The sequence below is a fragment of the Apium graveolens genome, chromosome 7, assembly GCF_009905375.1.
Source record: "Apium graveolens cultivar Ventura chromosome 7, ASM990537v1, whole genome shotgun sequence".
In the NCBI taxonomy this organism is placed as follows: domain Eukaryota; kingdom Viridiplantae; phylum Streptophyta; class Magnoliopsida; order Apiales; family Apiaceae; genus Apium; species Apium graveolens.
In genome coordinates this window covers 30,282,319-30,308,728 of record NC_133653.1, presented here as the reverse complement: position 1 = coordinate 30,308,728, position 26,410 = coordinate 30,282,319, and the positions used below count along the sequence as shown (strand labels likewise).

Here is a 26,410-nt window from a genome sequence, read left to right as displayed (position 1 = left end):
TTACAGGAACCCTTAGAAGTTAATAACCTATCCAAAACCAAAAAAAATCAGAAAAACGAGACTGAATTTTTTTTTTCCAGTGACCCCCTGAGCGCCCGCTCAGCTCTGCTGAGCGACCGCTCAGCAAGCTGAGCGCCCGCTCAGCTTTGCTGAGCGACCGCTCAGGGGTCGGCTGCCAGACTTTTTTTTTAAGTCATAAAAAATTCAAAAAAAATCAGAAAATAAAAGAATAAATTACAGCCCCATTACCCACGATTTCTTTTCCCATTACCCCATGATTTTATCCCTCAAACCCACTCCTAATCTAATTTTAACCTAATCCATACCCTATATATACATACACCTATCCCATACATCTCCCACACACTTTCTACACTCAAACTCTCTCCCAAACACAAAAACACTATTCTCAAGCACTTTTATTCAGATTCAATGGCATCCAAGAGAGCAAGGACTATTGATAGCAGCAGCACAGTCCCTACTGCTGATTCATCGAGGGGTACTGCTGCGAGGCCTCGATTGAATGACAGAGCTGCGAAGGAGGAGTATACTAGGCTTTTGGGGAAGCCGATTCTGAAGGAGAGAGGGTTTTTGCCATCGGGGAGGGATGGTAAGTTGCTACCTATGATTACAGAGAAAGGGTGGATAGCTTTCTGTGAGCCACCTGAAGCAGTACCGATGAGCGTGGTTCGCGAGTTCTATGCGAACGCGAAGGCTGAGAAGAATGGGTTTTCTGTGGTCCGAGGGCTGACGGTTGATTATCACCCAGCGGCGATTTGCCGTGTGATTGGGCAGCGAGAGAGGAAGCCCGATGAGGAGAACTGGAATGAGAAGACTGCTGAGGATTTTGACTTGGATTTGATTTGTGCTACTCTCTGTAGGCCGGGCACAGTTTGGACCTTCAAGACCGGCACTAATGAGTATCGTCACTTCCAGGCGATCGCTATGAACAGGTATGCCCGTGCATGGAATGCGTTTATTTGTGCTAATATTCTGTCTTCTTCACATGCATATGAGGTCACAGTTGAGAGAGCACAGTTGTTGTGGGGAATTCTTAATGAGGAGTACTATGTGGTGGACCTTGGTGAGTTTATCTACCAAGGAATTCTAAAGTTTTTGAGGGGAGCTAAGCACATGAACATCCCTTATGCATCCACGTTCATGAAGCTTTGCCGAGTAGTGGGAGTGAACTGGCCGTCTCATGAGCAGTTGCAGTTGCCTGCCGCTCCGATTGATTCTGGGACTCTGCATGGGCTGGGTTATCTTCTTCTAGGAGGGCGTCCAGCACGAGGTGCTACTATGGCTAGGCCTAGGCGTGATGAGGCTGGTTTTTCGAGAGCTCAGGAGGGTGCTGGGATGGCTGATGCCCAGTATAGGAGGCTTTCACGGCGGATGGATGCCATGTACGAGACACAGAGCAGGTTTGCTCAGGAGCTCACCCTTGCGTTAGGGACTGCTTTTCGGGGCCTTGGAGCTGATATCCAGTGGCCAGTTTTTGGTGAGGACTCTGCATACCCGCCGCCTGATACTCCACCCACTGAGGGTGATGATGATGATGACTCCGAGTAGGTATACCCTGTATTCCTTTCTACGACCTTCACTGGGGATAGTGAAGATTTTAAGTTTTGGGGTGGTAGTTAAGGAATATTTTGTGTGTGTGTCATATAACTGCATATTCATGATAGTTAGTTCATATAGTTGCATAATTTTTGCCATATAGTTTTATTTTTATTTTTATAGCTTTATTTGTTTATCATGTCATGTAGCTCATGCATATATCATGATCCCTTTTGCGATGATTTGCCGACTGATTTGTGATGTTGATGCGAGTGTAGTGATAACATTAAAGTGATATTGAGTCGTGTAGGTTGATATGCATGCTAGAAGCACTTGTATTTTCACTAAGTCTTAGAGAATGCTTAAGGGCTAGATTGTTGTTATAATCTGATTATTTTCAAGGTTAATCTATTTATTATGCTTAGAATTTGATAATAGGTTCTTAGTGATAAAGGCATGAAATAAAAGGAGTAAAAATGGAATTTGTTGCTAGTTGTGGCTAGGCGTCAATTGGCTAGTAGCCGGCTCGCATGTTATGCGAGTAGTCTAGGGTTGAGCAAGATGGAGCGAAATGCACTTGCTCAGAAATTTTGAAAAAAGAAAAAAAAGAAAGAAGAAACAAAAAGAAAAAGAAGAAGAAGTATGTGTTTATGCATAATTGATCACGAGTGGGCTCTTTGGTATTCGAGTTATTAAGTTCTTAGGGGACTTTGTGCCTAGTGACCTATGGCTTTTAGAGTCTGGGATCCGCTAACTTAACGCTCGCTACATGGATACCATTGTATAAGTCTTTTGTGGACCTCACTTATTGCACGGTCAAATAAGCATTGTTGTTGTGAATAAAAAGCATGATTCCGTAATAAGCTCCAGGATTCTTGTAGTGTTATAAGTCACTTTGTGCCTAGAATTTTTTATTCTTTGTATAATCATGTGGTTGCCTTGATGATAGTTGAGTCATAATAACTGGTCTAGCTCCGAAGCATATCTGTTAAGCATCTGCACACACCACGTTTCTGGCTGTATGTTCGTTTGCATGAGTTTATTGATCTTTAGTCGCCTAACTGCATTTGTTGAGATGTTATAAATTGGTTGGTTTGTTCGTAGTAAGGGGGATCGATGCATTTCATATAGATTGCATTCATGCATGTTTTTATTTGTTTTTGAGTCTGTGACGCTTGAGGACAAACATCGATTTAAGTTTGGGGGTGTGATAAGTGGCATTTTATACCACTTAGAACGTCTTAAAATAGCTTAAATTGGTGCCTTGAAATCAAGTATTTTTTGTATTTGATGCATTTTTATAGTGTTTGTGCATTTCAGGGTATTAGTTGCATTTCGGGAGAGTAATCATCAAGAATAAGCCTTGGCATGTGTTCACCATTGCGAGAGGAAATAAAGGGGCAGATTACAGCGAAGAAACGGAGCAAACTCAGGAATTTTCCAGTAGGGTCCTGAGCGCCCGCTCAGCTATGCTGAGCGGCCGCGCACTGAGCGGCCGCGCAGGGTCGGGAATTTTGATAAAATATTTTAGACTTCTACTTCTGTTTGGCTTCCAACTTCTATGTAATCTGAGTTTTATGGGACTATTATATAAGGAGATTTAGAGATGTTTTCACAAGGTTGGATGGTTGTATTAAGCAAGGAGAGAAGGAGACAAGGAAGAAGACCGTTTTAGCACACCGCAACGAAGAGGAAGCATATTTTCTTGTGATTCTTTATTTCGTTGTAACGTTGGATGCTAGTTTTCTTGCTTTTGAACCTAATTACTCTTGTGACGTACTCTGGTTTAATATAATTAGTTTAGTTATTATTCTCTTGTGTTTGTTTATCATATTTTCATATGAACCCATGATGACGATAAGTGCTATCATGGGCTAATCGTGATCATGGGGTCGTAACGGATTTACTATGGAATTCTTTAGTTAATTGTTTAATACCTTAGTGTGTGATGATTGTATGATATCTAGTATTGGTTGTGCGTATTCGTCTTTTGTGCGTCGCGAACATATAAGATAGGGTGTTAATCTCTTGTGAAGCGACGGTGGATCTCGAGATTTAGAACTTGCCATGCTAGCATAGGTTCATGTATGATGTGCATGATTTGTGGGTAACTCTAACAGTTTTATTCGCCCTGTGTAATCAAAAGGAATAACTTGTGCTTAAATCGTTATGTTGTCAATTTCTGTAGACATATAGGAACTCAACATAATTGATGCCTATTCAACTTCTATCTTAATTGTGGATGCTTGGTAGAATGGTATTAGTACAATGAAAGTTGGCTTTTATCAGTTTCGTGTTATTCGATTAATATCATCACTGTTGCATGCTAAGGGTAATAACAATAACTATTGAAGGAAGGAGTAATGAAGTTGTGATCTCATGAGTGTTTTAACATTGTTAATTGAAGTGTTAATTAAGTGATTAATTAAGTAATTAATTGTAGTTAATATTTAGTCAACAATTCTAAGTGTTAGTGTTTTAACATTGAGAAGTAATCATACGTTAGTGCGTGAGTTTAATTAGACAATAATTAGTCTGAGTCTCTGTGGGAACGAACTAGAAAGTATTCTATATTACTTGCGAATGCGTATACTTGTGTGTATTATTAGCGCGTGTTTTCGCCCTAACAGAGGCCCAACCGCGAAGGTCCAAGGCTCGTCCGTAATCGTGGGACTTCACGAATAGTGCATCTCCCTGCGCAAGGATAACACTCTGCTACATCTATCTCCCTTGAGTTGCGGACGCAGGTATAGTCACGGTTCACCCAAAATGTCGGACGCGTCCCTGTCCCCCAAATGAGGATAACCCACCAGATAGCAGGACAGGTGATCCCAAGCTCTTGGGTGCAAAGTACAGGATGACTCCAAAGTTCTCCAATGAGGACACCCGTTGAATACAAGAACAGAGCTCCCAAAGCACACACCAAAATTAACCCCGCATCCCCAATGAGGACACCCGTTGAATACAGGAGGAGGCCTTCAATCATCAGGCATATCCCTGGAGGCCTTCTAGCTTTTCACGGACACCCCCCTCCTTGACCGTCTCAAGGAGGGAATTCTTCAAAGAGTACCTGCAACAAATACGTTAATAAAAATAACTCTCTATTGCTCCTTTCCATGTATGCTTTATCCTGAGCTCACCCTTGAGAATGCATTTACCACACAGAGGATGCGTCCTAAGACATTGGGCGCGTACTCCAACCTTCAATGCTAAAAGACCACAATTGCTAGATACCTCCATCACGGTGGACGTGTCTTCTGTTCCCGGACGCGTCCTACACTAGATAGGTGCTTTCAAACCTCCTTACCATAAAATTATCATTAATAAACATTTCACAAAATATGGGCGCGTCCTACATTCATGGGCGCGTCTTCTATCTTCCTTGTCAAAGGACCACTTTGGTAAACACTTCCACCAAAGTGGACGCGTCAACTCTTTTGCAACGCAACGCTGAGTTTGACTCTAATCAACCCATGTTTGACCCGCATTGATCTAATGCCAAATTTTGGGTATAACAATTACCCCCCAAATTCCATACGCAGTTGAAAACAAAGTTGGAATTAATCCTTAAACCCAAGTAACGAAATTTGGCTTACAAACACAAGACGTGTCGTTGTTTGAGGATGCGTATTCTCCTTCACTTTATATCCGTTGCATTACAGTTATCATCCATGTCAGCATACCCTCCTATATAAATACCATAATATGAAATTCATATCATCACTTTACTCTCTCAACAACCGCCGTCGCCGCCGCTCAAGAAGAGGTCTTAAATCCAAAAATCCGGTCATTCCTCCGTCCATTTTCCGATTTCTTAACTTAATTGAAACCCCAACTCACAAGGTATGTAGATCTTTCATTATTTTTTTAATTTCACCGAGTAAATCATCTTCAATAGACAAAAAACTGTTCATATACTTCGTTTCCTTCATGTACAGTTCTTCACCTTTTTTTCGTGTATGTATGTGTATATATATAACAAACCTCCATATCTTGCCTTTTTGATTCTTTAATTACATGTTTTTGGGTGTTTCATAGAATTTTCCCAAATTAACCATAGTCGATCCAAATTCGGCTATATTCCCGCCATTGTGGACGTGTCTACCGCTCAGGGTGTGTCCTATGTATTTTACTACATGTTTTTTTATCACAACTTATGTTATTTCAAACAAGAGTTGTATGGACGCACTGCCCACCAAGGACGCGTCACCTTAGTATTTTTCCTGCGATAGATTTTTAGAACATGTTCTCACAACATCCCTTCTCCTCTCTTGCTTTCTTTTACATATTTTCAGTATCTTCTCTTTTAAACATGGACGCGTCCTCAAAATCTTCTTCCTTCTTTTTTCAGCTGGAGGACACGTCTTCTTCATCACCTTTCCATCCATTTAAAGCTCTTAACAAGCGTATAGGGATCTACTCTCCTCCTCCAATTGTTTTCGATCCCCAGCCGTCTGATTTTCATAGGACCACTTTATTTCTCGAAGCAGAATCTCAAGTTTTTAAGGAGCTTAAATCAAAAACTTCCATTATGTCAAGATCAAGTGATGAATCCATGGACCACATCCCTTTAACTACAAGGAGTAAAAGATTAAAACGCAAAAGGACTTCTCCAGTCAAGACTAGCTCAGCCATGAAGGACTGGACCGACAATGAAGTTATTCCCACTTCTACTCATCCACCTTCTCGTGTAATCGTCACTAAAGAAGATGCTTCCACACCACAGGGCGTGTCACCAATTCAGGACGCGTCACCCATTTAGGATGCGTCGCCCGTCTTGGACGCGTCACCACTTAGTGTGAGCGAGTTTGAAAAGAGGATTCCCGACCCCGAGAAGTACCCAGTATCTCCCCAAAAATCCGATCCTCCTCGAGAACACTGGGAGCCTTTCGATGTTGAAGTGGACTTTGATTGGAAAGAATTTGAGGATCTTCCAGAGGCAGAAAAGAATGTCTAGAGAAAGAGGGAGAACAAGCTAGCTTGCATTGCTCTTGACTCCACTGTGACTGACTTGGAGATTCAATGGTGCATGAATTATTATGACATGGAGGGCATTTTGGCGCATCCCCTTCGAATAATGAGACCACACATTTTTAATGTTGGAAACCAAAGGATTCCCAGAATGGTTCTTACCCCTAAAATGATTTCCCTGGGCGTGGGCGCGCCCTTACACCCATTCATCAAGAAGATTTTGAGATGGTATGACGTAGCCCGTGTACAACTGTCACCTAACTCCTACAAGCTAGCTTGGGCTCTGTACATGATGTACCATAATCTGAGATTGGGCGCGCCCTCCATGAAAGAATTCAGCTTCTTCTTTAGTATTAGAAAATCCATCCCAGGCTATCATTTCCTCGTGGTCAATAAATGTATGAATAATAAAGGTTTCAACGAGGGAAGGATTAGCCACGAACGAAACTGGAAGGAGCCGTTCTTCTATATTTTTGATGTAAAAAGGGCCTGTGTCCGCTTTAATCTAGAGCCAAGTAAGTTTTACCATCTGGACGCGTCCTATTTTCTGGACGCGCTCTCTTTCTTCTCCCATATACCGTCGTGTTACTTACTTTTCTTTTTCTTCCTCCTCTAGACAAAAGAACTCAAAAAGAACTGACAGGAAAAAAGAAGAAAAGAGCAGAAAAAGTTTTAAAGTATGTTGAGGACCATTTTAATCTCAAGGATATGATCACAGAGGACAACCTCAAACTAGTGGGCGCGTTGTCCGCCCGGGTTGGTTCTGTCTGCAAATTTCGCGAGTTTCACAATGGCAAACCCGTTCTCACAGCCTCAGAAAAAGCCAGGGGCCTCAGTGCCGCAGAAGTGATTAAAATTGACACTAGTAAGCAATTTGACTTAGAACAAAGTAAGTATATATGAGAGGGGACGCGTCATCTATCTTTGGACGTGTCCAAAGCTACAAAATTAGCTTCTCATTTTAAAAGTATTAATTCACCATAATTCTCAGTTGCGTCATGGCCTTGAAACTGCTTTCCTTATCTAAGTTTATAATTATCTTACTCTCAATCTTTGGGCGCGTCCTCAATTTTTGATGCGCCTGGCGACCTATATGTGGCTTTTAGTATCCTTATAAAATTGCCATGCTTAGTGCCAAAATCTCATAATGTTTAGTTTCTAATTTACTTCGTCATCGTAACATGCATATCTGTTATTTTTCTACCATTGCTTCTTCAATAGGACGCGTCCACCTTTTTGGGCGCGTCCATAATTAATGTTTTTCATGTTTATCTTACAGATATGACTTCCCTTCCTAAAGCGTTTGCTATTGGGGCCTCCAAAAACTGAAAGCCAGGAAGCAGGCTCCTGCTAAGCCAGATCCAAAACCCAAAGATCCTTTGCTTGTTGTAACTCCTCCTCCCCCATCGAAGATAGTTGACACCACTGTGGTGAACATCTCAGATAAGGAGGACGCGCCCTCAAAGCGTCAGAAGACTGTGCCAGATGACCAATCCTTTGTTCTCAGATATCTGGGCGCGTCCTCAGTTGGCGCCTTCACTGAAGATGAAGTTCGAGGCTGGACTTTCAGGACAGAAGAACAAACAGAGCAAGCCATGGTGAAAGCAGCAGCCGAGCTCCATTTACACGCTAGGCAGAGTGCCAACATGGCTGCTAGACTCAGGGTGCGTCTTGCTATTACTGACACTGCAAAGAGTCAAGCTGAAGATAAGATTAGATCTTTGGAGAAAAGCATTTCTCTTCTTGCCCAAGCAAAGGATGCGAAAATTCTCGAACTGGAAATGGAGAAGGCGCGTCTTGATGGCCATATTACTATTGATGGAGTTACTGCTGAAAATTCCAAAATACAACTGGAGCTAGACCTTCTTAATGATGACAGAGTGCATGGTTGGAAAGAGGAGAAAAAGATGGTGTACCAGAATGGGTTTACAGCAGGATTTGAGGAGTGGTTTTCTGGGTTCATAGCAAATGATCCTGAATACACCTTCTCCAAATTTGATGAAGATACCCAAAAATGGGTGGCTGATTTCAAAGTCAGAGCTGCAGAGTCCATTAAGGATAAAAGGGTCATCCTAGGTTTGGAAAAGGATGACGCGTCCCCTGCTCCTTCTCCGCACCAAGCTCAGCCTCAGCAAGCTCACCCTCAGCCTTTTCCTCTAAAAGACCAGGAAAAACAACAGGAGACGCCTTCTGCATAGGACGCGTCTTTCTCTTATTTATGAACTTTTTATGGACTATATCGAGGGTGCAAGCCCTTTTAAGCCTTACAAGTTGTAAACTTATGATTATTACTGATTTTTTTTGCCGGTACTTTTATAAGGTTTTCCCCTTTTTAATTATCTCCATGTGTATCTTTCTTACTTTCTTAATCTTTTTCTGTCATACATATGGGCGCGTCCTAAGCTGAGGGTCGACTTTCCAATCTTGTTGTTATTTCCTTTATTATTACATGCTAAGCAGATATCCTGCAAGGGCGTCTCCTCGTTTTAGGATGCGTATTCCTTATGTATTAATTCTATTTTAGCATCATAGACCATAGGGCGTGTCCAAGTACGTGGACACGTCTAGATTGGTCCATTTACTTGGGCTGTTTTGAATTTCCTGGATGGTATATTTTCCCCAACATGATAGCATGTTGTACTTTTGTATTTAGGCAAAGCACAATACAAATGGGCGCGTCCTAGTGTTTTGACGTGTCTACCTTTTATTTTTGAAGATAGTATTTTTGACATATCAGGCTGGACGCGTCCTAGTTACTTAAGTTTTCTTTAGTGTTTCTTATACCAATTGTGCTCTTACAAATATAAGTAAAGGACTACTTCTCAGGGCGCGTCCTGTGGTTAGGATGCAACGCGTCATATAATCCAAGCAAATCTACAAGAAAACAGCCATTGGAAATTATCAAAGTTTTATTAATAATGCGCTCTTGTGTCAAAAATGCACCAGTCCCATGACTACTATGCTCTGTGGGGAATTTACTCAAAAAATGATCATTCAACTAGTTCTAAGGCAAGTAGTACATGCACTACCCCCCTAGGCTAGGAAGAATCTTATTGCTTCTAGTCTATAATTTGGGCACGGCCCTATATAATGTAAACATGATATATAAGGGGCCAAAGCCACGCCTTACTGATAATACTTTCGAAGATGCTCCGCGTTCCATGCTCGTGGAACCAACTTTCCTTCCAAATCTTCAAGGTGATAAGTACCCTTCCATAAAATTTCTTTAATCTTGTACAGTCCTTCCCAATTAACTCCAAATACTCCATGCTGGGGATTCTTTGTGTTTGGCATCACCTTCCTGAGCACCAGATCTCCCACTTTCAACAGCTGTCCTTTTACCTTCTTATTGTTATACCTTGCGGCACGTTGTTGGTATGACGCAAGCCTTAACTGGGAATTTTCCCTTGCTTCTTCCAAGAGATCCAAATGAAACCTCCGGTTAACTTCTGCATCTTCCTCCGTGAAACAATCTCTACGAAGCGACCCAGAGCCAACCTCCACGGGGACCATAGCTTCATATCCATAAGTTAGCATAAACGGAGTTTCCCCCGTAGTTGATCTTGGAGTAGTATTGTAGGACCACATCACTTTTGGGAGTTCTTCAGGCCAGTTCCCTTTGCGCTCTTCCAGTTTTGTCTTAAGGGTCTGTTTTATTATTTTATTCACGTCCTTTGTTTGCCCATTGCTTTGAGGATGATAGACCGCTGCAAACTCCTTAATTTTCAGATCATCACACAACTGCCGCAACTCCTTGCTGTCAAACTGCTTTCCGTTGTCAGAAACAAGTTTGTAAGGAATACCAAACCTGCACACAATAGAATTGAAGACAAAGTCTTTAATTTTCTTTGTGGTGATAGTTGCCAACGACATAGCTTCTGCCCATTTAGTAAAGTATTCAACCGCGACCACTGCATATTTGACATCTCCTTTAGCCTTAGGTAGTTCTCCAATAAGATCAATCCCCCACATGGAAAATGGCCATAGGCTCACCATAGGCGTCAAGAGCGTCGCTGGCATAGACGAGTAATTCGCAAAGCGTTGGCAGCGATCGCAGGCTCTGAAGTAAATTTGCGGCATCCTCCTTCATAATAGGCCAATAATAACCTTGGCATAAAACTTTCATCGCCAACAAGTTACCCCCCGAGTGATTACCACAATTTCCTTCATGTACCTCCCTTAAGATGTAATTCCCCTCTTCTTCATCGATACATCTGAGCAACGGTTGATTGAAGCCTCTCTTGTACAAAACTTCATCGTACACCACATACCTTGCAGCCTGGTAGTGGAGTCGCCGAGCCTTAAACTTATCCTCAGGAAGTGTTCCCTTGTGAATATAAGCAAGAATGGGCATCATCCACGTTTCCTTGGGAGCCTCATCTACTTGCATCACCTCAGCTTCTGGGATACTAGGAATCTCCTGGACTTCTAGGGGTATAGAACCCAACAGCACAGCCTCCAGCTGGGATCCCATTTTTGCCAGGGCATCCGCGTTTCTATTCTTTTCCCGTGGTACACATTCCAGCCTAACCTCTTTGAACTTTTCAATCAGGCGTTGTGTGCACCTCAAGTACAATTCCGCTTGCAATCCTCGAGCTTGAAACCCTACATTCACCTGGTTTACCACCAACTCCGAGTCGCTCTTTGTAATTAGGTTCCGCACTCCCATTTCCAAAGCGATATTCAGGCCATTGATCAATGCTTCATATTCTGCATCATTATTCGTTGCATAAAATTTGAAGTGAATTGCACTCATCAGATGATGGCCTTCCGGAGACACGAGTACTATGCCCGCGCCTGCTCCTCCATAGTTAACCACCCCATCCACATGCAAGATCCACCAGGGATGTGGAAACTCCTCTAAAGATTCCTCAGTATGAGGGGGATGCAACACTACCAAAGCCTTATCATCAACCGCAGAATCAAATTCCAACAAGAAATCGGCTAAGGCTTGTCCTTTAATCGCTGTACGGGGCATGTATTCCAAGTCAAACTGTCCCAACTCCACAGCCCATTTCAACATTTTCCCCGATGATTCTGGCTTATGAAGGACTTGCCGCAGAGGATATGTTGTACGAACTTCAATTCTATGGGCCTGGAAGTATGGGCATAGCTTCCTCGACGCAAGGATCAAGGCACAAACCAGCTTCTCCATACTTGTATAGCGAGTTTCAGCATTGTGCAACCGCTTGCTCACATAATATAATGGTGATTATTGTGCATCCTCTTCCCTTACGAGCACAGCGCTGATTGAATACTCAGAAACTGCAAGGTATAGGATCAGAGACTCCCCCTCCAATAGCTTTGATAACATGGGAGGGTTCCTTAGTTGTTCCTTAATCCTCCTAAAAGCTTCCTCACATTTTGGTGTCCATACAAAATCTTTCCCTGCCACTTTGATCGCCTTAAAGAATTCTTTGCACCTGTCGGATGATTTGGACACAAACCGGTTCAACGCGGCGACCCTTCCAGTTAGACTTTGCATCTACTTCAGACTGGTGGGAGGCTTCATATCTAGTAGTGCTTTGATTTTTGCAGGGTTAGCTTCAATTCCTCTATAATTGACTATGAACCCAAGAAACTGGCCCGACTCCACACCGAAAATGCACTTCTGCGGATTCAACTTCATGCGAAACCTCCTTAGAATGTTAAACATTTCCATCAAGTGCTTGACATGATCGTTTGCCTCCTTGGATTTTACCAACATATCATCCACATACACCTCCATGGTTCTTCCAATCTGATTCTTGAACATCATGTTCACCAATCATTGGTAGGTCGTGTCTGCGTTGATCAACCTAAACGGCATCCCTATGTAGCAATATAGCCCTCTATCAGTAATGAAGGATGTATGCTCCTGATCAGGACCGTACATGGGAATTTGATTCTAACCGGAGTATTCATCCATAAAGCTTAACAAGGCATGCCCTGCCGTCGCGTCAACCAACTGATCGATTCGTGGGAGAGGAAAGCTGTCCTTCGGGAAAGCCTTATTGAGATCTGTGAAATCTACACACATCCTCCACTTCCCATTTGGCTTTTTCACAAGCACCAGATTCGCGAGCCACTCGGGGTAGTAAGATTCTTTGATCAACCCCACTTCCAATAGTCGGCCCACCTCTTCTTTTAATGCTATCGCCCTTTCCCCGCTCACCGGGCGATGCTTTTGTCATACGCCCGTACAATTAGGGAAAATATTCAACCGATGACACATTACCCCTGGGTCGATTCCCACCATGTCTGAATGACTCCATGCGAAGACATCGAGATTTTTAATCAGAAAAGGGGTAAGCCTTTCCCTCAATTCATAAGTCAGTTGAGATCCCACCTTCAAAACCTTACTTGGGTCATCCTTATCGATCAGAACAGATATTGTGTCTTCGACCGGCCCCATTTTCTCGGCAGGCATAGGAATCCTGGGATCTAGATCAAAATCAAAGTCCCAGGGGTCCTCGACCTCCATTCCTGTATCCGAGGGCGCATCCCTATATGTGGGAGCATCCACCTTAGGACAAGGCATGGCTTTATGTAATGCAGGTACGGAGGGCGCGTCCTCGTTTTGAGGAGCATCAACCTCAATTTCACTTTCACTTTCCAAGGGCGCGTCCTCATTTTGAGGAGCATCCACCTTGAGGCTACTTTCAAGGCTTTGTAAAATTTCACTTCTTCCTTCCAACTTTTCTCCATTAACTCCTTCTGCGTGATCCCTTCTATATGATTCACGACAACTTCCTCCACACTACGGATCCTCGAAACATTCCCCAACGTCAAAGCAGGGGTCTCGGTAACATGAGTTTCTTCTTCCTCTGGATTTTCCACAAAGTAATGGGCATGAACCTCTCCACTTGGTTTTTCCTGAACGTCCGCCACAACTTCAAATGAAAGAACTTTTCCCTCATACCTTCTCCTGCGAAATTCTTTGACAGCCATGTGATAGCAGTCGCGTGATTCATATTACGACCCTCTCAGACTGCCCACTCTGTTAGGTGTTGGGAACTTTATCATCAAGTGATGTATCGAGGTTATCACCCTGAACGCTCGCAATAAAGGTCTTCCCACCAACAAGTTGTACACGGAGTCCTGATCCAGCACTTTGAAATCTATCATTTGAGTGACAGATAGGGCTCCTTCCCCAACCGTGACAGTAAGCCTAACTGAACCCATAACTCTTACTGCCTCTCCAGTAAAACCATAGACGTGTGCATCTTCAAAATTCATGTCACTATCTGGAAAACCCAATTTTTTGTACATGCTGTATTACATGATGTTCGCAAAGCTCCCGTTGTCCAAGAAGACTCGATGCACATTCATTGCCCCAATAAGCATAGTTATCACCAGCGCATCGTTATGAGGATGATGTACCCATCTTGACTCTCTCTCCCTGAACGTAATATCAACAGATTCCCCTTTGAATATTTTTGGAGGTCTATCTTCCGAGCTATAAATGTTGGTGAGTGGTGGGTGTCGTGCCTCTCTTGCATTTTTCTCCAACGCTCGATTGCTATCACCAACAAATGGATGTCCTCCGAAGATTGCCCGAATACTTCCATCCCTTTGGAACTTAACCTCCGTTGTCTTTTCTACATCCTCTGCCTGTGTGGGATGCCTTTCATCTTTCCTCTTGTCATCATTTCCTCCGCGTCGTTTCACCTTATCAATCCACTCTCCCAAATATCCAGCCTTGATCAATTCTTCAATTTCATCTTTAGGTGACGACACTCGTGGGTGTCGTGGCCGGTAGACTCATGGTAATCGCAATATTTTTTCTTGTCTCTACTCTGCCATGAAGTCAGACGGTCTGGTTTCTTGAAAATTCCTCTGTCCTTATTCACCTCAAAGATATGATTAATGGATGCTGCCAGCAGAGTATAATTGCTCACCCTCTTTTCATAGTTTGACGGTGGACTGCACTCTCTCCGCATGTTCACGGCGTTCACCCTATTAGGGCTTCGGGCATTCCGCCGATAATCTGGACTTACGGACCTGTCTCTTCTCTTAGCTTGCCCTTTAGAGTTGTGGGTATTATCATTTTTCTTTATTTCGGCAAGCGATTGCTCAATCGCTTTGAAGGATTCCGCCTGCGCAAGTACATCAGCTAACGACACAAGGTCCTTCCCTTGCAGGTGTTTCCAGAAATCTGTTCCCACGCGCAGACCAGCTATAAGAAGTATTTTCAGTGTCAAATCATTCGCGCCTCTCACCAAGGTAGACTCTGCATTGAACCTTTTAAAGTATGAGGTCAAGCTTTCCCCTTCCTTCTGTTTCACATTGGCCAGCGTGGTAACCGGTGGCATATACTTCACCGCAGCCTGGAACTGAGTTAGAAACAAGGTTTTCATCTGTTCCCAGGATGTGATCACCCCTGGACCAAGTTTTTGGAACCACTGTTGAGCACTTTCTCTGAAGGTGGCCGCCAGAAGACGACATCGCGCCAAGTCAGGCACCTGATATACATCCATCTCATATTTTACCGAGTTTCGTTTGATTTTATTTTGACTCTGTCATAAGTTCTATAAATCATATTTTGACGATTTTACAGCCCACGCGAAGCTCACAAAGTAATGTTTAATTCAATGATAATTTAAAAAAATCACAAAACATATTATCTAGAATTTGAAGACAAAAAATAATTACGAATTTTGTATTATTATTTTATTCAGTTTAGGATGCATACTTTTTTTTATTTAAATCATTGAAACGGTAGAAAATTCTATTCAATTTAGAATACCTACTTATCGTTGGTTATAGAATGTTCCTCTATTTTAGATCCGACGGTTATGATAAATTTATTTAAAGATCTAATAGTCCATATTAAATTAGTAGTACAGGGACCATAACTACCAAAAATTTGGATAAGATCCACCTTATGTATATAATATAATAAGAATATAATAATTGATTAAATCTCTAATCATATCCTATTTAGGACTGTATTAGGACACTGTATCGCAACTGGCGTTTGAATAGTATTATAACAATGTAATCATTTCTTATTTATAATTGTACTAAAAATATAGTTATATCCTAATAAGATATAATCTTAACCATCCATTTTTAATTTTACCAGTTGGCACCTATATCTATTCTAGGTCGCAAGTAATTTTCTTGCGACCAGGCTAGCAGCACAGCCATTCAATTTACTTGCGACAACATGCATGCAGAAAAAGAAACTAAGGCTGCTCCCTTCTAGTCGCAAGTAACTCAAAAAAAATTGGTCAAGTACTGATCCACCTAGTCGCAAGTAACAGGAAGGAGATCAAAAATTCTAAGGCAAAAATCAGTCCTCCTGTGTGCGCAAGAGTAGTTCCCATAATTTTTATTTCTGATTTATTTATTTTTCCATAAAATTTAAAATTCTTAAATTTAAATTTTTCTTAGATAATAATTTACATTTTATTTAATTTTTAAGAAAATTCAAAATTCTTGAAAATTAGATTTTACGTAAATATTTATTTTTGATTAATTTATTTTATAAGAAAATTAAAAATATTGGAAATTTAAGTTTCACTTAAATATTAAATTAAGGGTACTCAAAGTATTGGTAGACTCAAGATTCCTCCAGGCGTTAAAGATGATTTTAATCTTTCGAAGAAAATATTATTTCAACAAGCTAATTTCAAGACCTATAGAAGAAAATTGTGGATTTTCCTCAAAGGCTTACTTCATAGGATACCACTGGATTTTCAGATGCAGGAAATGAATGAAATTTCTACGGGTACAATTTTTCTTAAAGATTTTAAGACAACTCCAATGATTCCAGATAATACAGTCACACAGTGGTTGTACCAATGCTACATTTATTTGGGAATCAATGAGATCATAAAGAAAGGAATTGAGTAGGTCAGAGATCATAGTGGGGACATATAAATATCTCAGTTACAGGCATTAAAATTGGAACCTCGGGACATAATATAAGAGTTACTGATAGCTGAATCAAAGGTAGCTCGGGTAGAAGTACATGAGGGACTGGGCGTCCGGGCAGTGTTTCACATGTCATGGAAGTTTAGTCGCATCAGATTCACAAGGAGTACATAAGCTATATCTAGGGGTGAGCGCGGTGCGGGCGGTGCGGTTTTTTCCTCAAACCGCAAACCAAACCGCACATGCGGTTTGCTCAAATTTCCAAACCGCAACCGCACCGCGTACCCTCGAAAACCGCATAAACCACACCACGAAAATGTGGTGCGGTGTGGTGCGGTTCACTGCGGTTTATACTTTACAAGTTCAAAAAAATTAAATAAATACAAAACTTAAATTTAATCAAATTTCCGAAAATAGTTTTAGTGAATCAGAATGCAACACCTTAGTTCACTAGTATAAATACTTGGATTTTGGTTTTCCTAGTGAAGAAATACAAACAAGAGATTGTGTAGTCTCTTTTTTATTTGTCAGAATATCGTGTGGTCCATTTGAATTCCTTAATGAATTTAACATATAATTCTTACTCAATAAGGATGTTATGGCCATCTGGTGAAATTCAGTTTAACTAAGAATATAAAATGGTTCTTTATGTTACCCGATAGGAATATAAGTGTGTGTATATATATATATATATTTATAATATATTAAATATTGCGGTGCGGTGCGGTTTGAACCGCATTTCAGAAATTTAAAACCACAACCCGCACCGGACCGCGCGGTTTATTAAAAATTCAAACCGCAACCGCACCACAAAAATTAAAAACCGCGTTTTGCGGTGTGGTTTGGTGCGGTGCGGGCGGTTTTTGCGGTTTGTGCGGTTTTCTGCTCACCCCTAGCTATATCCAAATATCAAGCCTATCTATTCTGAAGCAGAGACTTATACAGATTCAGTTTAAGAGGTGATTACAAGACTGAGATTGGGACATAAACAAGATTTGATAGCTACAGGTTTGACAAGCAATATATGTCAAGTAACTATTAGTAGTTTTGCTACAACAGAACTAGAAGCTTTGACAAGCAATATGTGTCAAGTAAATATCAGTTGAAGAGTTTAGACAAAGGTGGAATATTATCCTAGGGAAGTAGCCAGTCAAAACTTATAGTGCGTCGGGAACGAGTTGGGATGGATCAAATAACGAGAAGGAAGATCATAAATATCTTGCTTTCATAGCAATCTCTGAAGATGGTCCAACTCACATATCTCAGGTTTCAATTTCTTGAACCACTGCATTATTTGCTCTCAATATTCAATGTATGTTAAGATCTTAGTATTTAAATATTTAACACTCGCACAAGTATGATAGCATCACACATAGATAATGCTGAATTAGTTCACTAGAATATTTTCTGGTAACTAGGATTGATGTTTAACTTGTGCATGTTACTTTAGATGATCTTAAATAATTGTTTGAATATTTGTTGAACATGATTAATTGCTTTAGTGAGATATATATTTTCTAGCACTTAAGACCTTTGTTTATGCTTACTCTCTGTATCCTATTACAATGTGATTTATTCATTTGATCTGAATTGTTTGTTAAGATGTATTAAGTTATAATTGGATTGAGACTGCTAGATGAGATACATTAACATGATTGGACTAGATAGAATTAGTGATTTATTTATTAATTCTGTTTGTTCCATATCATGCCCGTCTTGTTTAATTCTTATGTGTAATGTTTCTGAATGAATGCCATGTATTCCTAATACAATATTTGCTTATTTCAATGCCATGAATGCATCTCTTAGTACTTGCATTAAATGTAGAAAAAGCATGTTTAGGATTACAATAGGGCAAAGACTGCTAGTCCTCCTTATGTAAGGTTGGAATCATTTTTCCCTTAGCCTAGAGAAAAAATTTTCAAGGGTATTATAATGGAGAAAATGGTCAGTCAAAGATAAGAATTAGCATGATAAGGTTGCAGCTGTTGTTATCTCTGTTTACAATAAGATCTCTAATCCATCTGGACCCAAACTGATAAGTTGGGTACCAAGAACTGTTATTTCATTTGTGAGTGCATGACATAACAGGTTAATTGATTTATATGTATACTTGGTATTTCATACTCAAGGCATATGATCAAAGAAAGAGCCTCATAATCAAATGTGATTGACAAAAGGTATTCCGTCAATAATCTTTGGAGATGACAGCAAAAGTTTTCATTACGGGACAAAGCTATGCAGAAAAAAGAATGTCATCATGGATTCAACAATTGCTTTCACTGATAACAACTAATCATTGGAGTCACTGATAAAAATTGAAGCATCTTTCTTGCTGAAGAATCAAGGCACAAATCCTCTTATCAGACGGTTCTGCAACAAAGGACAAAATGTCAATTCAATGAAGGATTAGGTCTCATCTGAAGTAAGAAAGCTGAGAAGCTTTCTCTTGTTAGAGTAAGGAAAGGAAATACTCGTAGCTAAACTGGAATCTCTGGAAAGGTGAAGTCAATGGTTTCTACTGTAAAGCTTCATCTGACAAAAGTTTAGTTATGGCGATAGAAGCTCTCACCTTTGAACTTCATCTCAAGGAACTCTTTTGTGAAAAGTGGTTAGTGAGAGGACTGCCTCATCTGGAATTCAGAAGACGATAAATGTGAGGCATGTCAGAAAGAGGAGTCAAAGATAACATCATATCAAAGTAAAAATATACCTCAGTTATGATTGATGGCTACTCTTAACACAAAGTTGTTGTTCGTGCATTTTCAAGACAATACATCACATATGGTGATTGATCATATCAGAAAATTAAGTTGGAAGTAACTGTAAAAGAAATGATCTTGTGGTCAGATAATGGGACTGAATTCAAGAAGCAGTTCTGATTAATATCTGTAACATCAAGAATATTTTGAGACATATTCAGCACTGGGAGCTCTGTGTCAGAATGGAGTTGTAATTTCCCGTATTTTTAGAATTATTATAAATATTATTGAATATATATATAAGTACTTTTATGATTTAGAAGGAATAAAATGGTGGATATTTTATTCCTGTTTGACGAGTTCGTGTTATTAAATGGTAATGTGCTAATTGTTAAGTGTTATATCGATCCTTGTTAATTTCTGAAAATATTAATTTAAATGTATTATTTTCAAAAGTTATTTGAAAGCCGATCTTATTGATATAAGTAAATTGAAATTGTTTTTTAATATCCGGGAAATATCGTGCAATTATTTTTATTAATAAATAATTTTTTATGTGATTATTATGGGAATTTTGGTGAATTATCTGATGATTGATATTTATATTTGGGTGTTTATATGTGATAAAGTGTAAGTATTTTGATTTTTATATGTCCAGAATAAATTATAGATAATTATGGTATTTTTCTGGTAATTTTTGGATTGTTGTATGATTTTATAAGAATTTATAGATTTAGTACTTATTTTTTGAGTAATTATAAAACTATTTTATAAAGCCTGGAATCGTCCAACTTCAACCATTTTTGCATTTTTACAACGCAGAACTCTTCAAAAAACTCATTCCTAACCTAATCTGATAATTCCGGACATTTTCCGTGTTTTGACTTTTTCGATCCGGAGTACGGTTTGACCCGTACGAGTCCCGGCGTAAAATTTTTGATACGATAATCATTTCGGTATATCAATAAAACCCGTATTCTCGAGAGACGGGATATTTGTACATTACTTTCTCATAGAGTGTATTATAAGAAGCTCAGTTTTGATAATTATCCAAATCTGGTATTAAATTATATCATTTTTATAGTTACTTAACGGCTAAGTTTTCTATTTTTGGATTCGATATGTAAGTGTAAATTCAGTATTAAATTCCAGAATGCTTCAAAAATCATGAAATTTATATTTTCTTAAGTTTTGAATATTTTGAGAATTTTAAAATTATTTCGGTAATTTTTGGATTATATTTACCCCCACGTTTCTTCGTTAAATCGTAAAATGCAGATATGACGCGCGATTTATAAATGTTTTAAAAATTATGAAAATTTTATAAATATTCTGAGAATTTTAGAAATATTTCGGTTTCATAAAATTATCGGACCGGGCCCCTACTGGGACGTAAAACTCCACAAAAATTGTATTTTCATTTTTATAAAATCGCGAGACTTTCAAATATATTATATTTTTAGAATATTCATAATTTTTGGGAAATTTTGATATAAATTTTATATTTATTTGATTAAATATTATTGCCCGCTAATTATTAATTTTGGCCTAATCATTTAAATGTTATATTGATTTTAGTTAAAAAAACAAACAAAAAAAATAAACAAAACGTGTAGTAAATGAAGGGTTTTTAGCACATAAACGCAGCGAAAACGTAAATTTAAATCTTAAAAAAAAAAAACGAAACCCTCTGCAGGATCCATGCGAAAAATAATATTTAATTCGTAGTTCAGTATGTTTACCTTAAGAAGCTTTACGTTAATGGAAAGATGGAGGTCTTTAATGGCGATCCAAAAGCGATGAACGGAGATCCTTAGCAGCTGTTCCTCAAGTTTGAAGCACTCCACCGGTATCCACCAAGAAAACGATGTAATGAAGGAGGAGGAGATGGAGAGAATTAGGGTTTTGTAAATCTTTTTGGTTGAGGCAAAAATAGGGTTTATAATAGTATATTTATAGACAAAATTTTCAGCTCCATAAAATATTATTATTATTAACACTTTATTATTCTCACTAATAATTAAAACACCTTTTGATTATTAATCCTTTTTCTAAACTCTTTAGAAATAATTCTCTCACTTGATTTAATTTCCAAAAATTAAATTCTTAATTAATAATATTAAGAACCTTTTCTTAATTAATTTATAATCAATTAAATCTCATTTAATCAATTATTTAATTGTTCAATTAATTATTTATTTCATAAATAAATAATTATCAGCCATTATTAATTAATTCCTCCACCATTAAATCATTCTCTTTTATGGTGTGACCCTGTATGTTCAATATTAAGCAGGTAGTAGAAATAAATAATAATAAAACTATTTTATCATTATTTATATAAATTCTCTAATTCATTAAATATGATTAATTAATTAATCATATTTATTCTACATCGTGAGGAATACTTCTCAGCATATCGCGACTATCCGGATAATACGAATTCACTGCTTAGAATACCAATAACCTATTCAGTGAGTAGTTACCGTACAATTAACTCCTTCTACCCTGCAATGTCACGATTAAATACAAGGCATGGAACTTGTGTCAAGCCTATCTTATTTAATCATGTTATTTCCAGTGGACTAACAATGAGATTTATAGAAGGGGGGGGGTTGAATGTAAATCTCAAAACTTTTTCAAGTTTTGAGCAGTTTCTAAGGCTATGTGTTTTTGAGAGCAAATGTGTGTGTGAATTGCTTGAAGCTAATGCAGACAGATATATATTCAAACACAAATGTAAAGAACACAGAGAACTTAAAAACTTTTCTGGTGGATTTGTTGTTCCACCAGAGATGTGTTATTTCAGAAAATCTGTGATTCAAAGAATTAAATCACAGCTGCTTCCTAGTACAAACTAGATGATTTTCTCTCTGGATTTTTCTAAACAGCTCTGGAAAATTCATTTCTAATTACTAGCTCCTACTTGGTTTATATATTACCAAGTTTACAAGAGAAGACAAAACTGTAAGATACAATTAAAAAGGCTCTTCACATGTTTCTTCTTCATTTCTCTATCCAATGCAATTTAGGCTTAGCTGTTAATCTTTGAATACTTCCTTGTTTGCACCAGAATGGAAATGCTGCATTTTCTTGATTCCTCCTAGAGGCTTCCACATTCCAGTTTGTCTCTGTCAACCCATGTGCCTCTGTCAGCTTATGAATTGTCACTATCAACTGCTAATGAACTAAGCATCCGTTGAAGCTTTCATCCGTTGGTGCCTTATCCGTTGAGGCTTTATCCGTTGAAGCTTTATCCATTGATGCATTAGCAGTTGAAGTCTTTATCCGTTGATGGATATTATCCGTTGAAGCTTTAGAGACATCCGTTGAAGCTTTGTTTCTTATCCGTTGAAGGTCTTCAATATCAGTTGATACTTTTTCACTTATACAAAATTACAAGGCATGAAATATTTACAATTAGCCCTCCTATTTGCATATCCACTAGTAGTCAACATGACTGATAATTTCCTACAACATCTAAGAATTACAACTTGAATCCAGACAATGAAATGTGCTACAATACTAAACTTATTGCTAAGTAAAGCTACTCCTTCAACGGATAGCCAAGATGGTCTTATCCGTTGAGGCTACAAACACTAGATTTCTACTTAAGTGTTTTGTTTAACTTATCATCAAACTAATATACACATATTCCTAACAAATCACTTGCTTTCCCATTCACTATGCTTAGTTCTATTTAATGTAAATTAGAAACTCCTTTCTATTATCATTCACTCTGGCCAGAGATTCCTGAACTAGCGTAAGTGGATCAGCATTGAACATTCTCTTCCTTCACTGGAAGGGGTAGATCGTTTATTGATCATACACTATCTTCGTGTACAAATTCCTATACCCAGTAGAGCCCTTATATTTGTCCCTTGAGACTAAGAACTAAACCAAAGCATAGTTCAGTGTACACAAGATGACTATGATGACCTCAAGTCTAAGGATACTTGTACAACTATCACTATGTGAACAACTGCTGACACGTGAGTGAACTCCATCAGTTGTTCAGCTGTGTGAGTCATGTTCAGTGAACTTATTCTATAATAAGCACCTACATACTAGCTATAGTGTCACCACACAAATGTCTATGAGAACAGACATCCTTCATAATGAAGCAAGCATAGTATCTACCGATCTTTGCGGATTATTAATTACCAGTTAGTAATCCTACGACCAGGAACTATTTAAGTTTAAAGTTATCATCTTTTAGGTCTCATTATTATAATCTCATCACAATCCATAAAAAGCTTTACTCTAAACTGTGGTATATCTTATTTAAACATTTAAATAGATAGAGCCCGCAATAAAAACAAAACAAGTCTTTTATTAATATCAATGAAATCAAAACAGATTACATAAAAGTTATTCCTAAATCCTCATACATGATTGGACTTAGCACATATCTCTTTCAGTAAACCCCCTCCCAACTGGCACCTACCCCTACCCCGCCCCTCCCCTTTATCTTTTTCCTCTGCAACCCTTTCCTTTCCTTTACATCTCTTCTGTTTCTCTCTGTATCTCATCTGTTTACATATTTTTAATTTCAAAAATTCATATCTTCTCAATCGTCTGTCGAAATTTCAATTGTTATATATATAAACGATCAGCGCTTCGATACCTACGCATAGGTATATATATTGCAAGGTTTTGAGAAGAAAATTTGTGGAGCATATTTTCCGTTTTAATTTATTTTTGGGACGTAGAAAAAGAGTTTGGAGGTGGTGATTACTCCACATGGCATTTCAGCATATATATGTCTATGACTATTAATTTCAGATTTTTTTGGAGATATTTTCCGCACATCAGATATTCACTTCAGGGTGATCAAAATTTATTTTGGGTAACGATTTCGAAATTCCACTTTCGTACTTGTGTATATTATCTCATGTTATTGTTTATATATTTATTTCATAATTTTTAGAAGTTTTTGTAGAAGTCGCTTTTGGCCGTGTTTTTCGTTTCTAACGTGTTTATACGTGCAAATATAAATTATTGTGTATTTTAAATTTATTAATTTTATTAGAATATAGTTGGATTATATTGTTTGTGATTGATTTTGAGGGGTTATGACCCCGGGAAAAGTCCGTTTTACAAAGACCCTATTTCGAAAAAAAATGTAAAATATTTATTTCAATTTCAAATTATTATTTTTTTATTATTTTTGAAAATAATAATTTGATTCAAATATTTATAATTTGTTTTGATTAATTATTTATTCATTTAATTAATTGATTAATTCATTTCATCAATTAATTTTATTTGTAAATAGTTGAATGAAGTGTAATTATTTATAATTGAGACAAATAATATTCTGAAATTTTTTTGAGCTTTTAAAATTATATAAAGGTATTGAATATTTAATTAATATTATTATTAATTTATTTATTCTTATTTTATTCATAATAAATAGACCATTTGTCCGTTTATTACGAAACGAACGCGTATCGACTTATAAAAATATTCCGTTTTCATTAAAAATACTTTCGAGACCCAAATTCTTGTGTTTCGAAAGGTCGCTTGGCCTAAGTCAAATGTTTTGACGAACCGAGGCATGTGTGATATGAATTATGTGTTAAGTGAGTTATGTTCTTATGTGCTATTTGAATTACGTTCGTTCGTGGGTCAATTATCTTGTGTGTGACTGTTTCCTTTATGTGTGGGCTATCGTATGGGTAGACGATAGGATTTTGACGCGCAGTTCATCGAGTAATTATCGTTTAGACGATTAAAGTTGTATCTTTTAATTATATATGCGGATCGCTCGAGTTGATTAGGACCAGACATGGGGGAGAATGAGATGGAATGGTATTGGATATCTGGCTTTTAGCAATCGCAGGAGTAGCACATCAATGAATTGTCGAAAGGAAAGTCGGTGATGCCATGAGATGTCAGAATGAGGGATTGTGTTTTTGCGAGTGTGACTAACTGCTAAAAACCCAAAGGCACGTATCCCTATCATCACTTATTGTTCAAGTGATATTTATTTTGAATCCTATTATGCAAGTTTCCTACGTTATTCTAATTCCAGAATAGTTCAATATTTTACATATCCAACTGCTTATGATTATGCAAGTATTGTTGTTCCTATTCTCAGCTCAGAATAGATAAATGTTTTACATGTCGTCGAATTAAATGTTTATCATGCAATACTCTTATGTTATTCTATGTTCAGAATAGTTAAGTGTTTTTACTTATCAAATTAATGGATTTATAAAAGTTTTGGATTTTGCGAAAAATGATTTGGTTGCGAGTATTCCTGCCCAAGTAAATGGGGGAATAAAATTTATAAGGGTGTCGGTTATTATGACCCCTTTCAATAAAATGTTTTAAGATTGGATGGTTGCGTAAGAGGCCATGGCGGCGGTCCAGCGGAGAGCTAGGTATTATACAGGATATAATACCTTTCTAGGCCAATATCTGCCTTGGGTACCCCTTTGTTTAGTTGGATATGCTTCGGCATACCGGTGTTGCTCCGCAGCTGATCACCGGCGGCAACACACCGTCCTTCGAGGATTCCAATCTAAATTATCATATTATTTTGATAATCATATAATAAATGATTTATCAAGTGTTTTGGTTTCGGATAAAAGGTGAAATGTAGTTTTGATTCAGGTTCTGACTGATATGGATATTTAGGTTGTTGTTAAATATCAAAGGTGGTATTAGTATAGATGATTGATGTTGACTTCAGTATGGGATGTTGTGAGTATCAAAGTTCGTATTAATATCTAATCTGATGTAACACCCCCAGATCCGGGGTCGGGGATCCGGGTCGTCACGGTCTTTCTTTCCACAATATCACTTAACTTAATTAATAATAAATAACCTCATGCTGTGACCCCACACTAACACACACCACAACCCGTTATAGTCTCAGAGATGAAATTGAAATAAGTACAAGTCCTTGAATCCACAAATTAAAAGTTATTACAACCCAAAATGATTACTTGATAAATTTACAATTAATTGCCATTATCTGCCACAATTTATTGTTATACATAATTGATTCCCAAAAGTAGAAGGTCTGATCTACAGATAGATCTACCTCTGCAGCTATAGCAGCTATGATCTCAACGGGAAGGCGCGGGGCGCTTCCCACGCTCTTGCGCTGGGTCTGCTTGAGTCTGGCCATCTTTCCTAACTGTTGTTGTGTGATGAAGAAATGAAGCAAGAGTGAGCATTACAGCTCGCAAGATAATATATAGTGTAAACAATAATGCAAGTATCTAAATGGATAACTTACTAGAATCCTTTATCAAGTGTAAGATAATTACTTACTGGATATAAGCAAAAAACAAGGGATGAAGTTA

At 38.4% G+C, this 26,410-nt stretch overlaps 2 protein-coding genes across 2 annotated transcripts; both read right to left on the bottom strand.

The window, feature by feature from the left end:
* Positions 1–10,486: 10,486 nt before the first annotated feature.
* On the bottom strand, positions 10,487–11,683 carry LOC141673462 (uncharacterized). Its single transcript, XM_074480213.1, has one exon. The coding sequence runs from the start codon at positions 11,681–11,683 to the stop codon at positions 10,487–10,489; it is 1,197 nt and encodes a 398-aa protein (XP_074336314.1).
* A 2,102-nt stretch (positions 11,684–13,785) lies between these two features.
* Positions 13,786–14,987, bottom strand: LOC141673461 (uncharacterized). Its single transcript, XM_074480212.1, has 2 exons — positions 14,361–14,987; positions 13,786–14,208 (listed from the first exon to the last, which is right to left on the bottom strand). Exons 1-2 carry the CDS (start codon positions 14,985–14,987, stop codon positions 13,786–13,788), a joined length of 1,050 nt encoding a protein of 349 aa, XP_074336313.1.
* Between the last annotated feature and the right edge of the window lie 11,423 nt (positions 14,988–26,410).